Consider the following 25399-nt stretch of genomic DNA (forward strand, 5'->3'; position numbering starts at 1 on the left):
ATCATCCATTTTCAATCCTAACAGACCCAATACCTACCCTTCCACCTTTTTTCTTTTGAGTTTTTAAATTCTCACGGTAAAACTGACTTGGGGTGGGCCAGGGGGGCAGTTCTATGCATTTTAACACATTTGCATTTTGTAACCAGCACCACAATCAGGGTACAGATAAAGACAGCACTCCCCAAAATTCCCCTGTGCTCTCCTTTAGAGTAATCCCTCTCTGACCCCCCACCTCTGGCAACCACTGATCTGCTGGCCACCACTATACCGTGATTGTTGTATAAATGAAATCACACACTGTGGAAGCTTTTGAGGCTGACTTCTTTCACTCAGCACCAAGCTTTTGAGATTCATCCAGGTTGCAACATGCAGCAAGTTTGTCTTTTTCACTACTGAGTAGTGTTCCAGTTTATGGATGTACCACCACTTGTTTATCCAGACACACACTGATGAGCACTTGCATTTGGATATTACGAACAGAGCTGCCATAAACACTGGTGTACGGGATTTTGTGTAAACCTATTTTCATGTATCTAGGATACCCAGGAATGGGACCGATGGGTCATGTGGTAGTTTTATAAGACACGGACAAGCTGTTTTCCACAGTGACCACAGACTTCGCAATCCATCCCGCCAGGAATGTGTGATGGTTCAGTTGCTGTGACCTCATCAGCACTGACACATCAGTATTTTTTATTTTGGCCACTCTAATTGGCATATGGGAGCATCCTGTGGTGGGTTTAATCTGCAGTTCCCTGATGACTAATGAGGTTGAACCCTTTTTCAAATGCTTCTTTGACATATGTATATCCTTTTTTGGTGAAATGTCTATCAATTTCTTTGGCCCATTTCTTAACCTTTTTGCCACTGCCTGAACGCCTAACAGGAAACTCAAATTCGCACATCTAAAGCCCAACTCCTGATAGTCACCTTCCAGACCAGCTCCTCTGATAGCGTTCCCCATCTCAATTAATGCCCACTCTATCCTCCCTTTGTTCAAGTCAAAAATCTTAGTGTCATTCTTGATTTCTCCCTCCAATCCCACATTTGACCTGTCAGTTAAAGCTTCACAACATATCCAGAGTCGGATCACACCTTCATCCTTACTGGTTCACACTTCTTGTTGGAATTCCACAAACTCAACTCACTGCTTCTGTCTTGCTTCCTTCAGTCTACTTGCAACACAGCAGCCAGGGTGGTATTTTTACAGTGTAAAGTCAGCTCATGTCATGCTCTGCTCAAATCCCTCGGATGGCTTCACACTAAGAGTACAAGCCAAAGTTCTTGCCGGGACCTACAAGGTCCTGCAAGAGCTGCCCCAATACCGCTATCCTTCCTCAGCCTTGACGACTGTTCCTGTGCTCTCCTCTGGCCGCATGGCCATCTTGTGCTGTCTCACTGTGCCGAGTGCTTCCCCACAGCAGGACCCACGCCCTGGGCTTCCATCAGAAAGACCGCCGATCCCTCCCTGGCCAGCTGTGAACATCTCTAGGTATCTCCAGAAACCCATCAGGACTGTAGAGCTCTCACTGCACAGAAAGAACCAGATGCCTGGGGCCATTTTGACAACCTTTTGAACACTACCTGTGAAAATGCCTCAGATTTCATTTTGTTCATAGTAACCTCTACTTTAGACTTCTTAATCTACCCTAATCTGTTCATCTTTTTTTTTTTTTTGAGACAGGGTCTCACACTCTGTCACCCATGCTGGAGTACAGTTGCATAATCATGGTTCACTGCAGCCTCAACCTCCCAGGTTCAAGTGATCCTCCCACCTCAGCCTCCTCAGCAGCTGAGACCACAGGTGCACGCCACCACACGTGGCTAATTAAAAAAGTTTTTTTTGTAGAGACATGTCGCACTATGTTACCCAGGCTAATCTTAAACTCCTGGGTTCAAGCAATCCTCCTGCCTTGGCCTCCCAAAGTGCTAGACTACAGGTGTCAGCCACCATGCCCACCCCAATCTGTTAATCTTAATCCCTTAATCTGTTTTTATCAAAACAGATTTGCCGAAAAAACTACACAGCAATAAAAGGAACAAATTACTGATAAATGCTAAGGCACAGATTAACCATTATGTGAAGTGAAAGAAGCCAGACATAAGAAAATATATATTGTATGATTGTGTTTGTATAGATTTTCCATAAAAAGCAAATCTATAGTGACGGAAAGCAGTGCAGTGGTCGTCTGAAGCTAGACAGAGAAACAAAGATTGACTGCAAATGAATACAAAGGAAATCTAAAACTGGATCATGGTGGCTGAATGCAGTGGCTCACGTCTATAATCCCAGTACTTTGGGAGGCCCAGGCAGGCAGACCACTTGAGGTCTAGAGTTCAATACCAGCCTGGCCAACATGGAGAAACCCTGTCTCTACTGAAAATATAAAATTAGCCGGGTGTGGTGGTGCATGCCTGTAATCCTAGCTACTCAGGAGGCTGAGGCAGGAGAATTGCTTGAACCCGGGAGGCAGAGGTTGCAGTGAGCTGAGTTTGCGGTCCTGCACTCTAGCCTGGCCAACAAGAGTGAAACTCTGTCTCAAATTAAAAGAATTAGCCGGGTGTGGTGGCACACACCTGTAGTCCCAGCTACTTGGGAGGTTGAGGCAGGGGAATCAGTTGAACCCAAGAGGCAGAGGTTGCAGTGAGCCAAGATCACACCACTGCACTCCAGCCTGGAAAACAAAGGGAGACGCCATCTTTAAAAAAAAAAAGAAAAGAAAAGAAAACTTGGATCACGGTCATGGTTGCACTGGCCCACAAATTTACTAAAACTCATTGGATTATATACTTACAAGGGGTGATTTTATGTATAAAAATTAAATCAATAGGGCAGCTTTAAAAAAAGGTTTGCCCATGACACTTGGAGAAGTAGGGCTTCTATTACATATTGACTAAGGATCAATAGTCCAGGCTTCGAATAAAACACATCGCCCCCATCGCAGGAAGGGTTTTCAGTGCTCCTAACCCAGGGCTTAGAGGGCCATTAAGAAACAGATTAAGCTGAGCAGCACAAGAAAGATGGAGGGAAGAAAATACCATTTTCTAAATGACTATTGAGCCAATGATTAAGCAAGCTATGAATGTGAACACTCCTGTCTGCATCCCACTTAAGAATTATTGGCCCGGCGCGGCGGCTCACACCTGTAATCCCAGCACTTTGGGAGGCCGAGGTGGGTGGATCTCAAGGTCAGGAGTTCAAGACCAGCCTGGCCAAGATGGTGAAACCCTGTCTCTACAAAAAGTACAAAAATTAGCCTGGAGTGGTGGCTCGCGCCTGTAATCCCACCTACTTAGGAGGCTGAGGCAGAGAACTGCTTGAACCCAGGAGGTAGAGGTTGCAGTGAGCTGAGATCGCACCACTGCACTCCAGCCTGGGTGACAGAGTGAGACTCCCTCTCAAAAAAAAAAAAAAAGAATTATTAAAAGCTTTACCCAGCAAGGTAGCCAGTTGGGTGGGCTACACAGCAGTCCCTCTCCCAACCTAACAACTGGAAATTGGTTTGTCTGTCCAGCAAGCAGACAGCTCAGCTCCAGCCTGCTTACCTGGTATGGTGTGCACTTCGTCCAAGATCATGAGGCCCCACTCCTGGGTCTTGAGCCACTCCATGACTCGCTCAGCCTCCCAGGACCGTTTGGTGGTGTGGCCCAGCATGGAGTAGGTGCTAATGGCAACAGAGCAGCCAATGGGCTTGTCCTTGGCATCAGAGGTGAACCGGCAGATCTGGCTGTCGTCAATGGTGGACCACATCTTGAACTGGGCTTTCCACTGCTCCACAGAAACGGCTGAGTTGCCCAGCACCAGACAGCGTTTTCTGACAGTGCATGCAGCAGTCACACCAACCAGGGACTTTCCGGCACCTACAAGAAATAAGAGTGCACCCAAGGACAGGTTGAAATGAAGGACAGGGACAGGCAGAACGACTCACAAGTACAGCAATCTAGGAAAATGCCTTGCAATAGTCCACACAGCTGACATCTGTGTGACATACACTGCTCCAGCCTGTTTTCTTCTTTATAATGAGACATGCTCACTTCACACACATATGTGAGAATTAGCAGGTGCTGGGGCCTACTGTAGCACTTTACATGCATCTCATTTAAATGTTAAAATCTCAAAACAAACTGGTGAGAAGAGAAATGCCTGTTATTGTCATTTTAAAGATAGAAAAACCTGGCTGTGCCACCTTGGCACGGTGGCTCACACGTGTAATCCCAGCACTTTGGGAGGTTGAGGTGGGAGGATCACTTGAGGTCAGGAATTCAAGCCCAGCCTGGCCAACATGGTGAAACCCTATCTTTACTAAAAATACAAAAAATTAGCCAGGCGTGGTGGCGGGTGCCTATAATCCCGGTTACTTGGGAGGCTGAGGCAGGAAAATAGCTTGAACCCAGTAGGCAGAGGTTGTAGTGAGCCGAGATGGTGCCACTGCACTCCAGCCTGGGTGACAGAGCACGACTATCTCAAAAAGAAAGAAGACAGACTGAAAAACTAAAGCAGAGGAGTACTTTGCCTCACCCACAGTCACGGGACAGTGACGCTGCCGGGGCCCGGCATGACTGGCCCACAGAAGGAGGTCCTTGGCAAAAGAGCACTATTATTATTACACAGCAACGGGGCTGAGACTTCAGGGATGCGCTACGTGTGTACAGAGAAGATGAAATTCCAGAGCTTCTGAGTTTACCACCATCCACCATTTAAAGATCAAGAGAAAAATCAAGCTTTTCTATGAAACAGAGATCCTTCCTTTATTATAAAAATACATTCTGTTGAGTTACCAGGAGTAAATGCAAATAAAAAAAAATTGTAAAGTGAAATAAAAAAGAAAAACACCATCAAAAAACCCTTGGAGTTTTGGAAAAAAAGAACCTCCCCTTCCCTGAAGACCTTGCCTCTGTAAGTCCTCAGTGGGGTCCCAAGGTGAGTCTGCTGTGGCCTCTGGCCAAGAAGCTAGGCTAGGACCTGACATTACTAAGTGGTCAAACAGGTGCCCAGGGGGCCACTCCTGCCTTTCCCTGGACTTGCACACCATCCTAGTCATCCAGGAACACCAACGTTTCTGTGCTAGGGAGTCTCCAAATACACAACCCCTAACGCTGATTCAAGAACAAGAACCTAACGCCACTATGTGCAACAGCCCCTTGCCATTATGACAATCTCACCCCTTATCTGCTCTAATTTTTCTTCACTGCCTCTAGCACCACCCAAGATTGTACACATCTGCTTACCATCTGTCTCTTCCCCAGAAGAATGAGCTCCATGAGGTCAGAAGTGTTGTTCTAGCCACCATAATACTCCGTGTCCAGGCCAAGGCCCATGCACAGCAAGCACTCAAATACTTGTCAAGTCATGAATCAGGGAGTCACCTGATCTTGGCTTTTTAGCAAGGTGTGATTTAGTGAAATGCGCAGAGAGAAAGCGAGAGGCAGCTGGCAGATCCAGACACAGCAGCCTGGCCACCTTCTTAACTCCAGTACCACTTACCGCAGGGAAGAACAATGACCCCCGAACGTGCACGCCCGTTTCCAAACATCTTTCTCAAGCTCTTCTCCTGATAGGGTCTGAGGACAGCTGTGGGCTTTAGGTCAATGTTGATATCAGGGTTGACAGAATCATTCCGGAAGTCGTATTCTGCCAAGAGAGGGTACTCCAGGTGGATGCAACGTTTCTGGAGTTCCTCAATCATTTCCTGGAAAACAGGCACAAAAAGGGTTTTAAAATCTTAACTCCAAAGTGTGCTCAAAAACATCACATCTTCTAAGAGGTCTAATGGTCAAACAAGTGGCATTCTGTCTAAACTTCTACAATTTTAGATCTTGCTCAGTTAACAACTGGGATAAAGCACAGAAAAGCAACCCAAACTAACAACACTTTCAAAATGAAATCTAATCAGCAGGCAAAATTGACCTTCAGGCACTGTTTCTCACATCTCCTCAGCAACTTGTGAAGACCAGCCTACCAGCCTGAAAAAGAGGACACTGGGACTGTAAATCCATCAAGAGGAGTGATGCCATGGCCCACGGATAATGAAAAGTAGAAAGCAATGCAGGGACCAACAGGGATTCCTTTCCTTCACACAGACTACAGGCAGAGTTGACACAGGGCTGGACTAACTTCTAACAGCAAATCAGTGAGGGAACCAGGAGGAAGGTCCATTCACTAACCTGCTTGACTTCAAAAGATACCGTCTGTGTCTCTTCTTCTTCTTCCTCATCCTTGTCCATTTGCTCATAGAAGTCAAACAGGTCCATGGGGATGTCAGATTTACCCTGTGGATCTGTCACTCGGGAAGTGGAGGGCCCACCACTGCCTTCAGCAGTCTTAGAAATCTGTGAGAGAGGTAGGTGCTGAATGTGCACACATCATTTAATTCTGCTGGTATCAAGCAAAGGGTGAAGTTGTAAAGGGTAGACACCAGCTGGGTTGCCTGGTTGTAAGTGCTGGGTAAAAGACACCTGAGAACTGAAATCCTAAATGCCTGCCCCCACCCAAGGGTGGCCCAGGAGTCCACGTACGGCAGATTTGCTTGTGAAAGTCTCTGTGATGAGCTCAGTGGCCTCCCCTTCAGAGTTTCTTAAGCGGCATTCTCGGATCACTGGGTCCTGGAGAAGATGCTGGATTACATCAGGGTGGGAGCTCTCCACGAAGTATCTGCACACAGGGGAGGAAGAAGCGGTCTGTTGACCGGCAGGTACCTCCTGATTCCACTGCTCGTTCCATCAGATGGTCTGGAAATACAAGCCTCAAGACTCTCCCCACAACCCTTCGCCAAATCTGTACTATGAGCTGCTGGCCATGATTTAACATATGAGGGTTGTGGGCAAAGCCCCACTTTGAGGTCAAGTAAGCAGGGGCCTGAGCCCAGCTCCACTGCTAGAGGAAATAGAGTGGCCAGTGGACAAGTTTCCAGTCTGGGCCACACCTCTTGTTCCTCTTCTCTTATCTGTGCTTCAGAGGAGTGTGGTATTGGCACAGAGCAGACAGCAGAAACATCGGGTCCTTCCCATATCCCTTTATTCCTGCTGGTGCGCAGAGAGTGACCATGCCTTGGGACAGGCCTGTCACGGAATCTCTTACCTGTTGTGCTTCAAGACCAGCTTGACTTTTCCATAGCTGACAGTACACAACTGCAAATAGAGGTAACACCCAATAGGTAAATGTGCAGCTAACTCAGAACACATTCACTACTGGTCACTTCTTACCCCAACCAACCAAGTGAAAAGTTCATTTTACTTTAGGGCAATCCTAACGGGTTCAGATCTGCCTAAACTGAGCTTTTCCCATTGGCCTCTGCTTTCTGAGAACAAAATCTTCCTCTTGCCTGGCTAATTCTGATGCATATCCATTCAGTTATAAAACGCTGCTTAAAATCTCCTTGCATTCTGCCTTTCCTCTCTATTCCCACAGCCCCTACCCTAGCCTGAAGACCACACCAGTATTACTACAACTCCTTGCACAGAGTATGTGCACAGTAATTGCTGCTTAAACAAAACGCAAAGCCTCTTCACCAATGCTCCTATTTCCCCAAATACAATGTAAGCATCTTGATGGCAGAGAATACAGCTTAAATCCTCCCAGGTTCCCAACCACCTTTAGAAAGGAATACACTAGAGGCTGTGTGGCACCAAAAAAAATTTGCCACTGAGGCCAGGCGCAGTGGCTCACGCCTGTAATCCCAGCACTTTGGGAGGCCAAGGCAGGTGGATCACCTGAGGTCAGGAGTTCGAGACCAGCCTGGCCAACATGGTGAAACCCCGTCTCTACCAAAAATATAAAAATTAGCTGGGTGCAGTGGCAGGCGCCTGTATTCCCAGCTACTTGGGAGGCTGAGGCAGGAGAATCGCCTGAGCCCGGGAGGCAGAGGTTGCAGTGAGCCAAGATCATGCCACTGCTATCCAGCCTGGGTGACAGAGCAAGACTCTGTCTCAAAAAAAAAGAAAAAAAAAATTTGCCAGACTTTGAGGGGCTGCCTGTCCCTGCTGTTGTCCCTGATCCACCACTGCAGTGTGCCAACACCTACATCCCCGCAGGCAATTCGCAGCCAAGACTGAGCATAGCCACAGTGTTGGTACAAGGTCCTCTCCTTGGGCACGCTTTCTTTTTAGTTGTTGTTTTGAGGTGGAGTCTCACTCTGTTGCCCAGGCTGGAGTGCAATGGTGAGATCTCAGCTCACTTCAACCTATGCCGCCCGGGTTCAAGTGATTATCTTGCCTCAACCTCCTGAGTAGCTAGAATTACAGGCGCCCACCACCATGCCCGGCTAATTTTTGCATTTTTAGTAGAGACGGGAATTTCGCCATGTTGGCCAGGCTGGTCTTGAACTCCTGACCTCAGGTGATCCACCCGCCTCGGCCTCCCAAAGTGCTGGAGTTACAGGAGTGAGCCACTGCGCCTGGCCGCGCATACTTTCACATCACAGGAAAAGAGAGCTCTCTCCAGCACTCCTGCAGCTTCTCTGGGACTGCTTGCAGTGCCATACTGAATTCCTGCGGTACTCTTCTGCCACTCCAGATCCCAAGGTCTGAATCTGACTCCCTTTGGATCAGCCAAAGGCAATGAAAGCCAGTGTCCATCTCTTTTAAATGGCATTCACCCATCTCTCAGAAGAAACCTAGCACGTTCAACTATTAATCACATGGAACCCTCTTTGTTTTGTCAAAAACATCTGAAGTTGTTTTTGACTTTCCCTCATGGAACTTGTTGACTATCGGTCTCTTGCAGATACTTAGCTTTAGACAGAGTTTACCACCTGTGTTAGTCAGCTTGGGTTGCCATAACAAAATTCCACAGACTGGGTGGCTTCAACGTTAGAACTGTATTTTCTCAGAGCTGTGGAGGTTGAAAGTCCATGATCAAGGTACCAGCTGATTCAGTTTCTGGTGAAGGCTCTTGTCCATGGACCACCTTCCCATTGTGTACTCACATGACAAGGAGGGCAGGTGAGAGAAAGCATGCTCCAGTGTCTTTTCTTACAAGGATGCTAATCATATCGGACGACCTCATTTAGTCTTAACTACTTTCTTACTCCAATTACATTACCATTGGGTATGAGGTTTTGAAGACAGAATTTGAGGGGAACACACCCAATTCCCAAATTCTCCCTGGCTACACTGGGCCTGAATTAGTGGCCCCTCTGTGTTAATACCCATGGCTGGGAGCAGGTCATGAGAAGTGTGGCCTCACCCAGAACACAATGCTGGATCCAGAGTGTAGCGGCTGGGGTAATCAGTCGTTATGCTCCCCACAGGAAATCTGAATGGCATATTCTCATGGCTGCCACAGGCTGACAACATGGAGCACCTATGCCCATTGTTACATTAGCAGGGCAGGTGGAATTGCTGACCTCAGCTGCCACTTGCCTTAATAAACTGCATAATTCCATCAGGGACTCCAGTCTTGCTGAGCTTCCTGAGGTACTCGGTGATGTCACTGGTTTGCAGCCCAACGCTGACGGCTGCATACAAGGAGTAGGCAGTTAGTTTGTACTCATGCACATGGGTTGGTCGGCACACTGGCTCTGCAATAGCCACCAAGAAGTCTTGGGCATATTTGTAAACTGGAGAGAAGGCTTCCAAGAAGATATGGCCATCAGGAGCCTGAGAGACACCAAATGGACAAAATGGACAAGGAAACATGAGTTGCAGAGACGACTGGACTCTTGCCCATATCATTATCAAGAAAGAATAAGCTGCCCAACACCACAGATATTCTTGCAAGCACTCCTTCAGACAACCGTGGGGCCCGTTACTTTCATCAGATACAGAAGAGCAAAGAAAAATAGAAGAAAATGTTTCCAAAGTCAACAGCTGTTTCCCACTATTCTGCACAGAGAAAGCCCATCTTACTGGCTATCCTCAAGTTACCTTTCGGCTAAATTTCAACTAAATGTAGAACATTAATTATTTTAAGTAGAGCAAAAGCTTGCTAGCGAACATGTCTTCCATTATTTGAGGAAACAAATTGTTACATGATAAATGCTATTTGTTCGGCAGATGAAAGTATTTACTACATGGGGTAGGGCTGGGGAAGCAGTGAGAGTAAACTGAGGGGTTAGAGCCGGAGGAAGCCCAGGCCGGGCCGGCACACGTGTGCGCAACTGCTGGGCCGTTCCGCCGAGTGGATGAAAGCTCTCTCCCGGCCAATTCTAGGGGCGGTAGCCTGAATGTCAGTTTTGACTCTGAGAATGCCCACGATTTAGCTGCCGCTCCGCACACTCCTGGGCCCTGCCCAAGCTAAGGGCATGCTTACCACCCAGAGAGGCCTGGAGGTGTGGTCGTCCTTCAGCGGCATCTGCAGCCTGTAGTCCTTGGCTCCATATTCATCCAGTTTGGTGCCGGACTCATCCACCTGCTTCCCCGCCGCCGAGGGAACCGCTTCCTGAGGGTCGTTCCCAGGGGCGTCCTCTTCATCATCCTCTTCATCCTCATAGTGCCGCTTCCTGGATTTCTTCTTGTCTGCAAGACACCAACATACAAATAAGCCCAGCAGGAGTCTAGGGCTCCCTCCGCACCGCTGGGCAGCATTTCACCTGGGCCGCCGCCGCAAACTCCTAGCTAAGAGCCACCAGCCTCCCACGGGCGTTGCGCCCCTCACCCGCCTCCCCCAGGCCGAGTTCGCTGGGCTGCGCCCAGGTCCAGCGTCTCTCCCGCCCAAAGGCCTGTCCCAACGGGGTGCGCGCGGGAGGGCCGGCAGGGTCGGCCGGCGTGGAGAAGCCGGGAGCAGCTCCGAGGCAGAGCGCGAGGCAGGGCCGGAGAGCACAGTCGTGGCTGAGCGTGCCCGCGCCACGGCTCACCGCGGTCCGCCCGGTCTCTTTTGCCCATGGCAGTGACAGCAGCAGAGAAGGCCCAAGCTCCCACAGGCCCGCCGCGGCATCCACTGTCGGGGACTTCCGGCTCAATCCGGAAGCTCCTTGTTGTCCGCACAGGACGCCCCGCCTCTGGGCACCGTGATGGCGGGGGCTGGAAGAGCGGGGAGCTAGCGGCTGCAGAGCTGTTAGCTCGTGCGACCCAGCCGCTCATTCATTTCTTTACAACTGAAGGAAAATACTGTGTGTTGAGCACCTGCGTAGTGCGCGAATGAAAGGCCTTATCCTCCTGGAACTTAAATTTTAATGAAGCGATGCGGGCAATAAACAAATTTGATAAAGACAGAGAGAAAGAGAGAGAGAGAATGTGACCTGAGTCCATGGGTAAGGAAGAAATTTTTTTTTTAATTAAAAAAAATTTTGGCTGAGCACGGTGGCTCACGCCTGTAATTCCAACACTTTGGGAGGCTGAAGTGGGTGGCTCACTTGAGATCAGGAGTTCAAGGCCAGCCTGGCCAACATGGTGAAACCCCATCTCTACGAAAAATACGAAAAAAAGTAGCCAGGCATGGTGGCACACGCCTGTAGTCTAAGCTACTTGGGAGGCAGAGGTGGGAGAATCACTTGAACCCAGGAGTTAAAGGCTGCATTGAGCTGAGATTGCACCACTGTACTCCAGCCTGGGCAACATTTTTTTTTTTTTTTTTTGAGACAGAGTCTCGCTCTATTGCCCAGGCTGGAGTGCAGTGGCACCATCTCGGCTCACTGCAAGCTCTGCCTCCCGGGTTCATGCCATTCTCCTGGCTCAGCCTAAATAAAGCAGATTACCCTCAATAATGTGAGTTGGCCTCATCCAAATCAGTTGAAGGCCTTACGAGCAAAGACAGGTTTCTCAAGGAAAAAGGAATTTTGTCTCCAGACTGCAACATAGAAAGTTCTGAGTTTCCAGCCTTTGGACTCAAGACTACAACATCAACTCTTACCTGAATTCCCAACTTGCCAGCCCCCACAGTTGCGTGAGCCAATTCTTTAAAAATAAATGTCTCTTGCTCGTTGGCTCAGTGGGCCTCTTGGTTCTGTTTCTCTGGAGAACGTAACACAGATTTTTGGTATGGAAAATAGGGTACTGCTGTAACAAATACCTAACAATGGGAAAGTGGTTTTTGAATTGGGTAATTGATAGAGACTGAAAGAATTTTGAGGCGCATCATAGAAAAGCCTCTATTATCTTGATGAGCCTTGGTAGAAATATGGACAGTAAAGGTGATTCTGGTGACGGCTCAGATGGAAAGGAGAAATACGTTATTGAAACTGGAAGCAAGTGATAGAGAACTTGCCTGAATTGTATTCTGTTGGGTGGAAAGTAGAACTTGTAAGTGATAAGTTAGGACATTTTAACCATTTTCTACGTAATGGTTAAAAGTGAGGCCTGGGGCCGGGCGCGGTGGCTCAAGCCTGTAATCCCAGCACTTTGGGAGGCCAAGACGGGCGGATCACGAGGTCAGGAGATGGAGACCATCCTGGCTAACAAGGTGAAACCCCGTCTCTACTAAAAAAAAATACAAAAAACGAGCCAGGCGAGGTGGCGGGCGCCTGTAGTCCCAGCTACTCGGGAGGCTGAGGCAGGAGAATGGCGTAAACCCGGGAGGCGGAGCTTGCAGTGAGCTGAGATCCGGCCACTGCACTCCAGCCTGGGTAACAGAGCGAGCAAGTCTCCGTCTCAAAAAAAAAAAAAAAAAAAAAAAAAGTGAGGCCTGGGCCGGGCGCGGTGGCTCATTCCTGTAATCCCAGCACTTTGGGAGTCCGAGGCGGAGGATCATGAGGTCAGGAGTTCAACACCAGCCTGGCCAATATGATGAATCCCCGTCTCTACTAAAAATACAAAAATTAGCTGGGCGTGATGTCGCGCTCGCCTGTAGTCTCAGCTGCTCAGGGGGCCGAGGCAGGAGAATCTCTTGAACCCAGGAGGCAGAGGTTGCAGTGAGCAGAGATCATGCCACTGCACTCCAGCCTGGGCGACAGAGTAAGACCCCATCTCAAAAAAAAAAAAAAAAAAAGCCTGCTTTCTCTTTACTGCTTATAGTGAAATGTGAGAAGAGATACACTGAAGGTGGAATTGTTCAACAAAAGGAACCAGAACTTGAAGATTTGGATCATTCTTAGCGTACTCACATTGTTAAAAAAAAGAGAGAGAGAGAGAAAGTATGCTCTGGAGAAACACTAAGGATGTGGACAACCATTTATTTGCAAGAGATTAGGTGTGTGGCTTATAGACCCAATCACCCATCTCCACAGAAACCTGGACAGTTTTGACTGGGGTACATAGATGGGATGAAATGAAGGAAGGCTGTTGGACTTCCAGGATTCCACAGGTAGGAAAAGGATTGGCAGGGACAGTTCAGAGGCCAGTGAGCCTGCTTCCGCCACCATGCGACTGAAGGGGACAGGCTTGGGTTTGAACCCACCGCCACCACCTCCTCAGTTCCGAGGGTGTAGGACTGCAGCCCCAGTGGGTCCTGAGGAACAGAGCATCAAGCCATTGAGGATTATTCTCAAGCCTTAAAATCCTATCTCATTGGCCCTGTTAGGTGTCATACTTGCCTGGCGCCTGCAAGCCTTTTGCCTTCCCATTTCTGCCTTTTGGAATGGAATGTGTGTATCCTCTGCCTATCCCATTGTAATTTGGAAGCAGATAACTTACTGCTGTTATGGGTTCATAGATAGAAAGGAAATTTGCTCCACCAGGAAACCTTACCCAGAGTCAATTGATTTGGATGATTTCAGTGATGAGATTTGAACTGATATTTAGATGATATTGGACTTGGAGTTGATGCTGGAATGACTGACTTTTGTTGACGTCGAGGTGGGGTGAATATACTTTGCATGTGGGAAGGATATGAAGTTTTAGGGGCCAGAGGACAGACTATGGGTTGAATTGTGTCCCCTGCCCCTCAAAAAGTTACTTTTTTTGAGACAAGGTCTTGCTGTTGCCCAGACTGGAGTGCAGTGGTGCAATCTGGGCTCACTGCAACCTCGACCTCCTGGGCTCAAGTGATCCTCCCTCCTAGCCTCCCAAGTAGCTGGGACTACAGGCATGCCACCATGCCTGGCTCTTTGTATTTTTTTTTTTGTACAGATGGGGTTTCACCATGTTGCCCAGGCTGGTCTTGAACTGCTGGACTTAAGCTGTCCATTGCCTTGGCCCCCCAAGTGCTGATATTAGAGGTGTGAGCCACTGCACCTGATCCAAAAAGATATTTTGAAGTCCTAACCCCTACTACCTCATAATATGGCCTTATTTGGAAACAGGGTCTTTATAGAGGCAATCAAGTTAAAATCAGGTCATTAGGGTGGGCCTTAATCCAGTAACTGGTCCCCTTATAAAAAGGGGAGCACACACATTTGTGTCGATAGACACATAAAGAGCACCACGTGCTGATGGAAGCAGAGATTGGAGTTATGCTGCCACAAACCAAGGGATGCTATCAGAAGTCGGAAGAGGCAGCTGGACACAACGCCGTGCAGCACATGTAGTCCCAGCTACTCGGGAGGCTGAGGTGGGAGCCCAGAAGTCTGAGGCCAGCCTGGGCGACATAGTGAGACCCAATTTCTAAAATATAAAAAGTAAGTTGGAAGAGGCAAAGAAGGATTCCCTTATGGGTTTCAGGAGCATGGTCCTACTCACACCTTGATTTCAGACTTCTAGCCTCCCTAACTGTGAGACAATGTTTTATTACAAGCCACCCAATTTGTGGTACTTTGTTACAGTAACCCCTATTGTCGGGCATTTAGAGTTTCACGTTTGGAATTTATAGATGCAACTTACAACATTCACAGTCTATTTCCACAGGTTAATTCCTAGATATAAATTGCTGGATCAGAGCATATACAAGATTCTGAAGCTTAAGACAGGGTCTGGTTCTGTCATGAAGACTGCAGCACAGTGGTGCGATCTCAGCTCACTGCAACCTCTCCCCCAGGCTGAAGCGACCTGCCCACCTCAGCCTCTTGGGTAGCTGGGACCACAGGCATGCACCACCACACCTGGCTGATCTTTGTAGTATTTGTAGAAAAAGAGTTTTACCATGTTGCCCAGGCTGGTCTCAAACTCCTGAGCTCAAGCGGTCCACCTACCTCGGCCTCCCAAAGTGCTGGGATCACCATACCCGGTCTATTCTGAGGTTTCTGATTCTGATTTTGAGATTTCAATTCTGAGGTTGCGTTAAGTTGCCCTCTATAGCAAAGTGTTACATTACCTCCACCGGGCGCGGTGGCTCACGCCCGTAATCCCAGCACTTTGGGAGGCCCAGGCAGACAGATCACGAGGTCAGGAGATGGAGACCATCCTAGCTAATACGGTGAAACCCCGTCCCTACTAAACATACAAAAACTTAGCTGGACGTGATGGAGGGCGCCTGTAGTCCTGGCTACTCGGGAGGCTGAGGCAGGAGAATGGCGGGAACCCAGGAGACAGCTTGCAGTGAGCTGAGATGGCGCAACTGCACTCCAGCCTGGGCAACAGAGCAAGACTCTGTCTCAAATAAATAAATAAATAAAGAATCTCCAACACCATGTGAAAGACCGTTCCTTAAACTCAGTAGGTTTGATAGTAGGGTTTGTGTTTATTTTTAATCATCGTTAGTTCTGATTTAGGTAATCAAGATGTCCAGCCAAAGATACACTACAAGTTGGGTGGAACATTATAGACTTAGATACTGGAAAGATTTGGTTTAGTTTCATTGTTTTTAGATTTGTCTGTGCTTGGTCTCCTAGAGACTGCTCAACTCAAGCAAGGAGGGAATAACTGTAAATAAAATGTGTCCAAGAATAGATCTGGAAAAACCCATCACAGTGGAAATAAATATTAGCTTTATTAACACTCAAAGTGCCATTCATTTATATTCATTCCATAGTCCAGAAGGTTACTTAGAGTAAGCCTTTGCACCACAATCTTTCAAAAAAAATGAACATGTAAGAAAAAGCAATTTTCATTGTGCTAATTATTGCAGGCCTTCATGCACGTAAACCTAAACAAAATGTGTGCCAACGATATACAAATTTCCATATAAACAAAGTCATTGATCACTAACAAAATATAAACATGGTTTCTTTTATATTAGATTTTTTAAAAAGCTATTTACCAGCAAGAAAAAACAAGTACCTAGAAATTATAAAACTCAGAAATAGTATACATTTTTACAAGCACAATTTTGAATGACAACACAAAATCAAAATGTGCATGAAATGTGGCACGTACCACACTATATCTGGCTTCTGGTAGGTTTTCCTAATCACACCGGTTCCTTTTAACATCATAAACTTAGTGACATTCGACTTCAACAGTGGACTTTATTCCTAACATGAGTAATTTTACATGGTACCGCATACTTAAAACAAAGTTTTCTTTAATACAACATTGTCTGATTGGAAATTTCATTTCCAATTCTTTTTCTGCCAGTTACTTAAAACACACAGTACAATATAAAGACACACAATGGATGTTTGGACATTTCAAAACCAATTTATAGTCAATTACAAAGAATCACAATATGCCAATATACTGTTTTATAAACCCAGTCTGACCTTGCCCAGTGATAGAAAAACTAAAAGTTGAAATATTTTGGGGTAGAATACAGGAAATATTCAAAAGACAACAGTAGGACAGGCCAACAGCAACTGGAGATAGAAAAATCTTGACATCTCGAGACAATTTAGTTTCTCACATTTTTCCATAGCTCTGAGAATTCAAAGGCCATTTTTAGCGGTGTGTTTTTGCTACTGCTTAAAACCTATTTTTCCCTTAATTTGCATTTCACAGAATTCTCTTAAAGAGAATTTAATGCTTTTTCTTGCAAGAGTATTTTAATTGGGCTCTAAGTATGATTTGCATTCAATTCTGAAAATACAAATACATTTTGAATGGTTAAAAACAAAATTTTAAAAATACTTTTGATCAGCCAGCTGAAAATATATTCATATAGTAAATAATCTCTCAGAAAGCTTTTATATATATTTAATTATCACAACTAAATAGTACCCTTATAAAACAAGTTCATAAAAATGTAGAAATGAAATGAAAGTAAGAACTTACTGGGATATATACATGTGCCTACAGACAGAAAAAAAATCACACAAACATACATCCCCTGATACACAGAGCATACTTTCAACTTAGTAATGGATTTTATAATACATTATAAAATTTTCTAATTTCTATTAATGTTGAACTCCTGAGTTCTTCAACAAAGAACCATAGATAAGTATAGTCTGTAAAAGCAAAAAGGTCCATTTAAGTCAGTAATAGCAGTGCAGTAACTGATGGCTACATCTTGAAAGAAGTTAAAACATAAAGACACAGACAGTAGTTCAATGCACGCATTCATGATGCTCATACACTCATCAACAATTATTGGTCAGAGTAGTAAATCAGTGTACAAATTAAACATTTCCAAAAATGTGCAAAAATGTCAATCTTAATAGGAAAAAAACTCTTTGTACATAATTATAAACTGTCCAGCATTCAACTGAGATTAGAAACATTTACAGAGAGAAACCAATAGGTTAAATATAGATATTTTAATGGCTACATTAAAAAATGTACATTATTATGTCAAAGGGTAAATTTACAAATTGATAATCATAGTCTGCAACAACGCAAAGTTTATTCTCAAATTTATCCAAGTTTACTTTTATTTACAATGAATAAAAAGAACCATGTGAAATGTAAGAGATGTCAGACATTAAAAGTATTTTTGGTATTAACTTTTATAATATTTCAGAATTCAGGGTAGCAAAATTTTAAAACCAATAACAATAGAAAAAATGTAAACCATTTACTAATTAAGATTGCATTAAAACAATTGTTGGTTTTTAAAGAAGTATTTTTATCCTTAGACACTGTACTTTCAATTGAATAGCGTGTATTGCAAGAGTCTAGCGCACTTCCTTTTGCCCATAAGCCTCTCCAGCTCAGATGTTTCAACTAATCCTCTCTTCTTCTTATTCCAGATGGAAAAAATTCTTTGGAAAAGTAAGAATACATCAATTCCATTTTGTAGTCTATCTAATAGAGTTTAAGATGTAATTTTGTTACTTCTCTCCTCCAAGTAAAGCTAATGCTAAAATCATCACTAGTTACATATGCTTTTAAAAAATAAATTCTAAAAGAATATTTAAAAATAAGTGAACTTAAAAGTGCTTTTTGGTATGGTCATGAATTTTACTGTTCTCAACTGCATTAAGGGATTCAGAAATTATTTGGGGACAAGTCCTGCACATACAGTAGAAGCAGACACTTCCTTATGTTCCAACATGTCTATGGCACAAAACAGACATCAGTCCGGAACTTACTTTTCCTCACAGCTTTGCTGAAATGCCCCTCAAGTCAAACATAAGTTCATAAATGTTAAGACGCTAGGAAGAAAGTACGCCATCAACCTGAGGCATCAGACATTAATGTCTGTCTATGTGCATTGGTGGTCAAGTGACATTAACAAGACTGGCACATGTACAAGCTTAAATTCATGTCTACACAGTTCCTCAACAGTGGAAGTAACTTCTGCACGTCTAAATGCAAACACTGATCACCTGTCCTTTTCCTTGAAGGATATACCAGAATACAAATTCTATTAGTATCTGCTTTATAATTTTTATACTATTAGCTTACAAGTGGACGGAAGTAACAGTGCTAATTATTTTGGCTATGTGTACAGGGAATACAAAAGCTTTGGTTTAAAGTGATTCTGATAATACAGACTGTGTTACTAACAAGAAGTCATCAGGCAGAAGGAACAATGGTACCGATTTAATGCCTTTGCTGTTATTAACAAAAATACCATATGACTGTCAATTAAAATGCACAATATAAAAAGTATGAAGAATTCTATGAGGCTGTATACAGGCAACAGATAAAATGTATTCTTTTCTTTACTGTAGCTATGACTCCTCCCTCATCTTTCTGAAGCTCAACCGTGAATGCTTACATGACCACTGAAAAAAGAATCTCTAGGCTCCCCCAAGAGCTCATTTCCATCAATAGCTCTGGAAGGTGAGTATGGGGAGATGGGAGGCCAGTACTTCCCACACCTACCATGGGATCCCGTCCAAACCATGGCAGAAGTCAAAGCCAAGCCAAAGACAATTATGAAGCAGGAACAACTGCTTCATAGCATGCTTCCCCTAGCCAACCAAAAAGAGGTATAAGAGAATTTCCTTGTGAATACTTGGTAAGCTAAGGAAGCTTATTTTGATAATATTTGGCAGAATTTCAGCTCCAAAAAGTTCAGGAAGAACTATGTAAAATCAATTACTTTCTATTTAATAATTATATATAAGATTATTATACATATACACAAATTGAGTTTTAATCTACTTTTAGCAACCAAGAGTATGGCAATTTATAATCAATATTATTATTATACAATCATTTATACTAGCTACTTGTGGAAAATGTACTGGTGTTCCTACCCAAGGATGACTACACTCACTGTATATCATCAGTAGGTCATACATTTGAGTTGTTCTTCCAAAACCAGAAACTGAGCTAAATCGAACACTCATACCTTTCCCCTTCTTCCTTCCTACCCCGCCTCCAACTCAACACCACACACACACACGCACACACACACATACAGGCGCACATGCACACACATCACAGAAAAGTAACTTAGACTATTACCTAAAATGTTAGCTGAGGATTAAGGACTAGAATCTGCTATCCCTGGATTTCCTACTCACTGTCCTGTCTCATTGCCTCAACATCTGTAAACCATGTGAATGACTTCTTTAGGGCAAAAACAAGTACTGTGACTCTACCATGAAAATCATAACTGAACTGTAATAATATACCAAGAACTTGGACAGTGCCAATGTGACTGAAAATCAAGTATTCAACCCAGAAAACATTTACATGTCTCTTTAGAACGAGAATACCTCTTTCTATGCTTATTGGGAATTCATGTCTAGTGGAAGCTGCACCGTGTCTATCACAGACAAATCCTAATGTTTCTCTTCTAACATTTATTATTTATTTTAAAAAAAAGGAGGTAGAAAAGGGTAGGAGGAGGCAGGCATTAGGAAACATTTAAGGACCAATACACAGTCTAAGGCCAAATGAACTTGTGAAGCCTACTGATTTTGGAAAAAATCTTCATTTTGGTGGGTAACTTGAATTATTAATATAAAATAAAATTAAGGCATACAGAGAAAAGGCACTACTAAAAATTAACAATTGGATTGCTTTTCATTAACATTTAACCAATCTTAAAATTCAAATAAATATGAACATTACATTTGTAAAACAAAGGCCAAACTTAGTAATAAAACAATATGATCTCAAGAAACTGTCCTGATCTTAGTATAAATAACACTGTTGACAGAGTTCGATTTCTATCAAATGTTTTGGGTATTTTCACAATTTAGACCAAAATAAAGTATGTTTTCTTTAAAAGAGACACTGGGAGAAAAAAATGAACAAAAAAACACTATTATGGAATAAATGCTCCCTATCACCGGAACTGTTGAGTAGAGGCTGGGTTTTGCAGTAAGAGGGGGTCCTGAGAGAGATGCTATGTGACCTGGTTGGGGAGGTGATCCCTCCAGTTTAGGGACACTTTTACTCTAATCCCTGTTGTCAATGACATTTCAGTTTATAACAGCCAATGATTACCTAAATTGCTTTTCCCTTACTTAATAAAAAATAACATTTTAAAACATCATTGCTGAACTTTCAGAGTTAGCGCATGCCATAAAGTAAGTAACTGCTTGCCCATGTTCCTCCTAGATTGTGACCTCCTTAATAAGGATGTTAATTTAGTACCTGACATAGTAAGTTACAATTATTGAATAAACAAATGAAGAAGATTCATTCTATTAAAAAAGACAGGCTTGTATATTTAATTGACACCAGGTGATTTTATATCAAGCTATCAGTTCCCAGACTCCAAATAAAATCACTGGCACAGAACCTTGCCATAGACCAAGGAGTCTACATCTGGCTTGGTCATCCTGCTAAACTATTCACATCTGATTTTATTTTCTAAGTGATTTCACATATCTTGTAACAGCTCCATCAGAAATACTACAGAGCAGATCTGACATATATAAGAACTGGAGTAGCAGAAACTTAATAGAAAGAAATAGTTTCATCTTTTTAATGCAGTTTCTATTGGGAATAAGGTAAAGACTCTCAAGTGAAAGCCAATTCAATTTACTGTGAAATTAAGGTTTAAAATTTTCTTTTATAGTTCAGCAAATGCATTAATATTTTAATTCATATATAAGGGTAACTGTGCCTTTTAAAACTTTCTAAGGCAATAGTCATTTTTTTAAGTTAGAAAGATGTTTTGTAAACAAGGAAAAGTGCTGAAAATTTTCAAGATATTCATACTGAAATTTTCAGTCTGTATAATTTTAAATACATTTTAAATAATTACCAACCCATTAAAATTTCCATTAGTCATTATAATATTTTTTAACCCTTTTATTCAATACAACACTTTGTTTGCAATGTAAAAGATCTTATATTTGGTCCAAGCCTAAGTCATGCCACTTTGAATCTCTCAAGGCCTTAAGTAGAAAGATATTTCCTGAAAAGCACATATAAGACTGCTAGTGAATCTTCTCCAGCACCAAAAAGTCTGCCACTGTCAAAGCAGAATGCATTTTAAAGGCACAAAGTCAGCAGTCTGACCATTTTCCAGCGTCAGCAAAGAAGCATTACAGTATAGAAGAATCAATTGTGCATTTAAGAAACAAAACACATGTAGAGTTATCTTAAAAAGTTCAAATTGCATTCGTTGATCCATACCATTATTAGAAAGAAGAAAAAAAAAAACGGAGTGTTATATTTAACTTCCCCAATGAAGCTGTTTCCTTTCAAAACTTTCTTTTTTAAATTTACTTTTGGTCTTCCATACCCTCCACCCCCACACCTTCAAGCTTTTTTGTTCTAGTAGTTTTTATATATATTAACTTTTATTGTGGTTTTTGGTACCTTCACAACTTGTTTGAAATAAATTCACATCATATTTTATATAATAACTCTGTAAACTATTTGTCTATTTTTAAGTCTTTACATAAAGAACATTACTTTCCCATAGCTAATAATATTGTCTTATAAAGCAAAGGCCTTCCGCAGCAGTGTTAAAGTAGTAGTTTCTTTTCAGGTGCCTTTATTTTCTATAGCATTTAGAAAAGAAAACAGAGACTGAAAAAAAACAAACAGTTTTGCTCTGGGTTCTACAGTCTCACCGGATTTCTCACTAAAGAGCATTTGTCTTATATTCTGCACTGCTGGTTACCCTGACAGACCAAAAATGAGCCAAAGGAAAAGCACAACTACACAAGACAGATATGAAGGAAAAGCCCACTGGTCCAGAGACCATGATCTTGCTCAAGTAGAAAAGATGCCCTCATTCATAAAAGATAAGGAAATTATAATAGATCCACACACTTGGGGATTGTTTCTAGAACAAGATTTGGCAGTTGCTTTACCAAGGCAGGGGCACCTCCTTCTTGTTCTTCCCTGCAAACTGCTTCAATTTTAAGAGTATGAGAGAAGCGTTGACAACTAATTTTGTGCTTTGACTTCTTAGACTAGCTAGTGGAATTTCAAATATTCCTACAGGGAATGCTAGATAGGACCTTGGCACAGTAAACCAAGATCTACCTAACTTCAGAAACAAAGTATCTTAAAAGAGTCCCTAAATAAGCACACCTTTTGGCAGAAAATAAGAATACCTGAGTCCCTTATGAATCCCATGAAAGGGATTTTGGGGCCTCCAGGAAGACTACTGTTTTCTAGACCTTTAAAAATAAAGTACTTAGCACTTGCTTTAACATGCTGAAAAAAACTGCAAGTGGCCAAATTACTGATATCTTCATGTTTTATAGGAGCACAATTCTATTAAGAGAGAGTGGGGCCTTCCCCAGCTGTCCTGTTTCATTTAATAATGTCCTTGCTCTTAGTGGATACATTGCACTAGAAATACCTGGCAGCTTTTTAACCTTCCCATTAGTAGTTAAAACTTTGTTTTGATAATTTTTTTTTTTGTGCCTAAAATTATGAATTTTAAGGAAAGAATATATAGAGATGGCTGAGTTCAAAAGGCTCAGTGTTCCAATTCAGTTTGTTCCTAAAATGAAGAGTTACCTAGGTGGGTGCAATATGCAGCTGGTAAAGTGACTGCTATTTGCTGCTTGTTGAGATCATTCACCCTTGACTTAAGCAGCAGTAGCTGATCTTGTAAAATCCTCAATTTGCATTACATCACTTTCTCTTTGAAATTTCCTTTCCTTTCTTGCATTTACTGCTTTGTAAATAGCTGTTTTCAGTTTGTAACTGGGACTGATCTTTACATCAGGGTCTCTCAACCTTAGCACTTCCGACATTCTGGGCAGGGTAATTCTTTGAGGGTGAGGTTGCTTTCCTTGTGTATTACAGTCTATTTAGCAGCATCCCTGGCCTCTCCCAATTCATGCCACTAGTATCCTTCCAGTTGTGACAACCAAAAATGTCTCTAAGAATTGCCAAATGCCTAGTGAAATTATCCTCGCTCCACTTTTGGCAACCACTGTTTCACATGATACCTGTTTTTTTGGAGGTGCTTTAGTATTCTGTGATCCTAAGAACAAGGGTTTCATCTCCCTACATAACACATAAATATTACTAATTGAACTCTTCGTTCCTAAGGAATGTTATCTATGGGGAATCAGGAGCTAGAAATAGAAGATGGCATACATGATTTTGATTATTTCTCCATTCCTTTAATTTTGGGACGTCTCCCTCAAGTAAAACAAGTTTAAAATACACTAAACACCTAATTTTTGTCATTATTTCTACTGACTGGCAAATGTGGTCTCTTCTACTGCTCACACATTTGATAAGAGCGATCTCCTTTTGTCTTTTATTTCGATTTGCTCACGACTTGACTTTAAAAGGTTTTCCGTGTGTGTGTGTGTGTGTGTGTGTGTGTGTGTGTTTAAGCAGAAAGCTATCCCTCAAGTTTACAGATTCCAGTAACATGGATCTATTATAGTGTATTTGCTTATTATACTGGTTAGGATTAACAAATAAACATACCTCTCAGAGATGCATATCTTCTATCAAGACTCCTACTGAGCAAAAAGGTTGGTAGACAGAGGTTAGGATCTAAAGAATACAGATATAAGAAGAAACCTATATTCTTTATGTTGAGTACCTACCCTAAACTAAAGTTTAGGGCTCAACCCCACAAATGAGGATATATTTTAAATACTATCACTAAAAACTACAAATTATACATCATTTTCTTCTCCTTGTTTTCCATGTCTTCCCATCGCCACTGATATGTCAGTGATAGAGGGAATGACTCTACAATCTTTAGGTATTCCAAATGATTTGTTTGTACTACAAAGAGTGACTATGTACTAAAGTGCTTTATCTCTCTGAACCACATCAGTACATTATAAAAATTAAAAAAAAAAGTTTCAAGTTCTTGTAAGGGAAAAAAAGATTAAATATAAAAAATTTAGATTATTAAACAAATTTAACCAAGAATCAAGAGAAATACTTTCCCTCTTGTCTTTTTTTCTCCCCCATCTCTCTTTTTTTATAAAAAAGAAAAGTGCAGTCAGAGAGAAGGTGAATGAATAGATGGGAGCTAGGTAGAGGCACAGGAGAGGTTACTGGCTGCTAGTGATAATGCACAAACATGTGCCTTAAGAGTTCATCAGCTGAAGGTCTCAGTTTGGCCTCTACAAAAATCCGTTTGAGGAAATCTCGAGTATAGTCTGAGACATGAGGTGGCAGCTTTGGGTTTGTTGGCTGAGTGGCAATTTTAAAGATGGCAGCCATTGCTTCAAATTCAGCCCAAGGCGGCTTTTCAGTTAGCATTTCTACCACAGTACATGCAACACTCCTGAAAAGAAACAAAAAGAAATACATTACACAAACAATAACATGAAAGAAAGCCAGTTAGCTAGAAAATGAGAAACAAGCATTAAGTCCAGGTATATTTAAATATGACTTAACTTCAAATTCAAAGCTTCATTAAAAAGTTCTACCATTTCGTAAAACTGTAATTTAAACATAAAAATCAATTTAAAACAACAATTTAATAACTATCACTTAATTCAAACGGTTGGGCAAAGAACATTATTCATCTTATTATTTTTGTTTTATATAATTTCCAACCTGACATTAAAAATAATTTTTGTCTTTATCTTACAAAGAATATAAGCATTAGAAATCAATTGCCTTCAGGTGCCTAAAATGAACGTCTGTTAAAGTCTTTTCTGGGTGGGAAGTAGAAAATGGTCATTTCATGGTCTAACTTAAAATTATAAAAGAATTAAAGATTAAATGAATTATAAGACACTGACAACAAAGATGAAGTACTTTTAAAGGTCTTTAGACAAACAAAGTAACTATTTACTTCTGTAATAGCAAAAAGCTTTTTAATGCTGAGGTTTGCTCACGATAAAATCCTTCCTAAAGAATGGAGGATTAGCCGGGCGCGGTGGCTCAAGCCTGTAATCCCAGCACTTTGGGAGGCCGAGACGGGTGGATCACGAGGTCAGGAGATCGAGACCATCCTGGCTAACACGGTGAAACC

At 42.7% G+C, this 25399-nt stretch overlaps 2 protein-coding genes across 3 annotated transcripts in view; both read right to left on the reverse strand.

Annotated features, from left to right (window-relative positions):
- Positions 1 to 10918, reverse strand: part of ERCC3 (ERCC excision repair 3, TFIIH core complex helicase subunit) — a 37387-nt gene extending 26469 nt beyond the window's left edge. Inside the window, exons 1-8 of one of the 2 annotated variants that reach the window (XM_033231855.1) lie at positions 10794 to 10918; positions 10250 to 10455; positions 9361 to 9597; positions 7079 to 7128; positions 6517 to 6652; positions 6166 to 6330; positions 5486 to 5690; positions 3547 to 3861 (exon numbers count right to left, since the gene is read on the reverse strand). In XM_033231855.1, coding sequence (XP_033087746.1) covers positions 3547 to 3861; positions 5486 to 5690; positions 6166 to 6330; positions 6517 to 6652; positions 7079 to 7128; positions 9361 to 9597; positions 10250 to 10455; positions 10794 to 10821 — 1342 coding nt within the window. In that variant the 5' untranslated portion in view covers positions 10822 to 10918. Of the gene's footprint in view, positions 1 to 3546; positions 3862 to 5485; positions 5691 to 6165; positions 6331 to 6516; positions 6653 to 7078; positions 7129 to 9360; positions 9598 to 10249; positions 10456 to 10594 lie in introns of both variants that reach the window. The other variant, XM_033231856.1, reaches the window with a different exon arrangement.
- A 4733-nt stretch (positions 10919 to 15651) lies between these two features.
- The window catches only part of MAP3K2 (mitogen-activated protein kinase kinase kinase 2), a 96070-nt gene continuing 86322 nt past the window's right edge, over positions 15652 to 25399 (reverse strand). The window contains exon 17 of the mRNA XM_033231857.1: positions 15652 to 24703. Coding sequence (XP_033087748.1) covers positions 24478 to 24703 — 226 coding nt within the window. The 3' untranslated portion in view covers positions 15652 to 24477. The remainder of the gene's footprint in view (positions 24704 to 25399) is intronic.

This window comes from Trachypithecus francoisi, unplaced genomic scaffold (assembly GCF_009764315.1).
Source record: "Trachypithecus francoisi isolate TF-2019V2 unplaced genomic scaffold, Tfra_2.0 Lachesis_group13, whole genome shotgun sequence".
NCBI classification, from domain to species: domain Eukaryota; kingdom Metazoa; phylum Chordata; class Mammalia; order Primates; family Cercopithecidae; genus Trachypithecus; species Trachypithecus francoisi.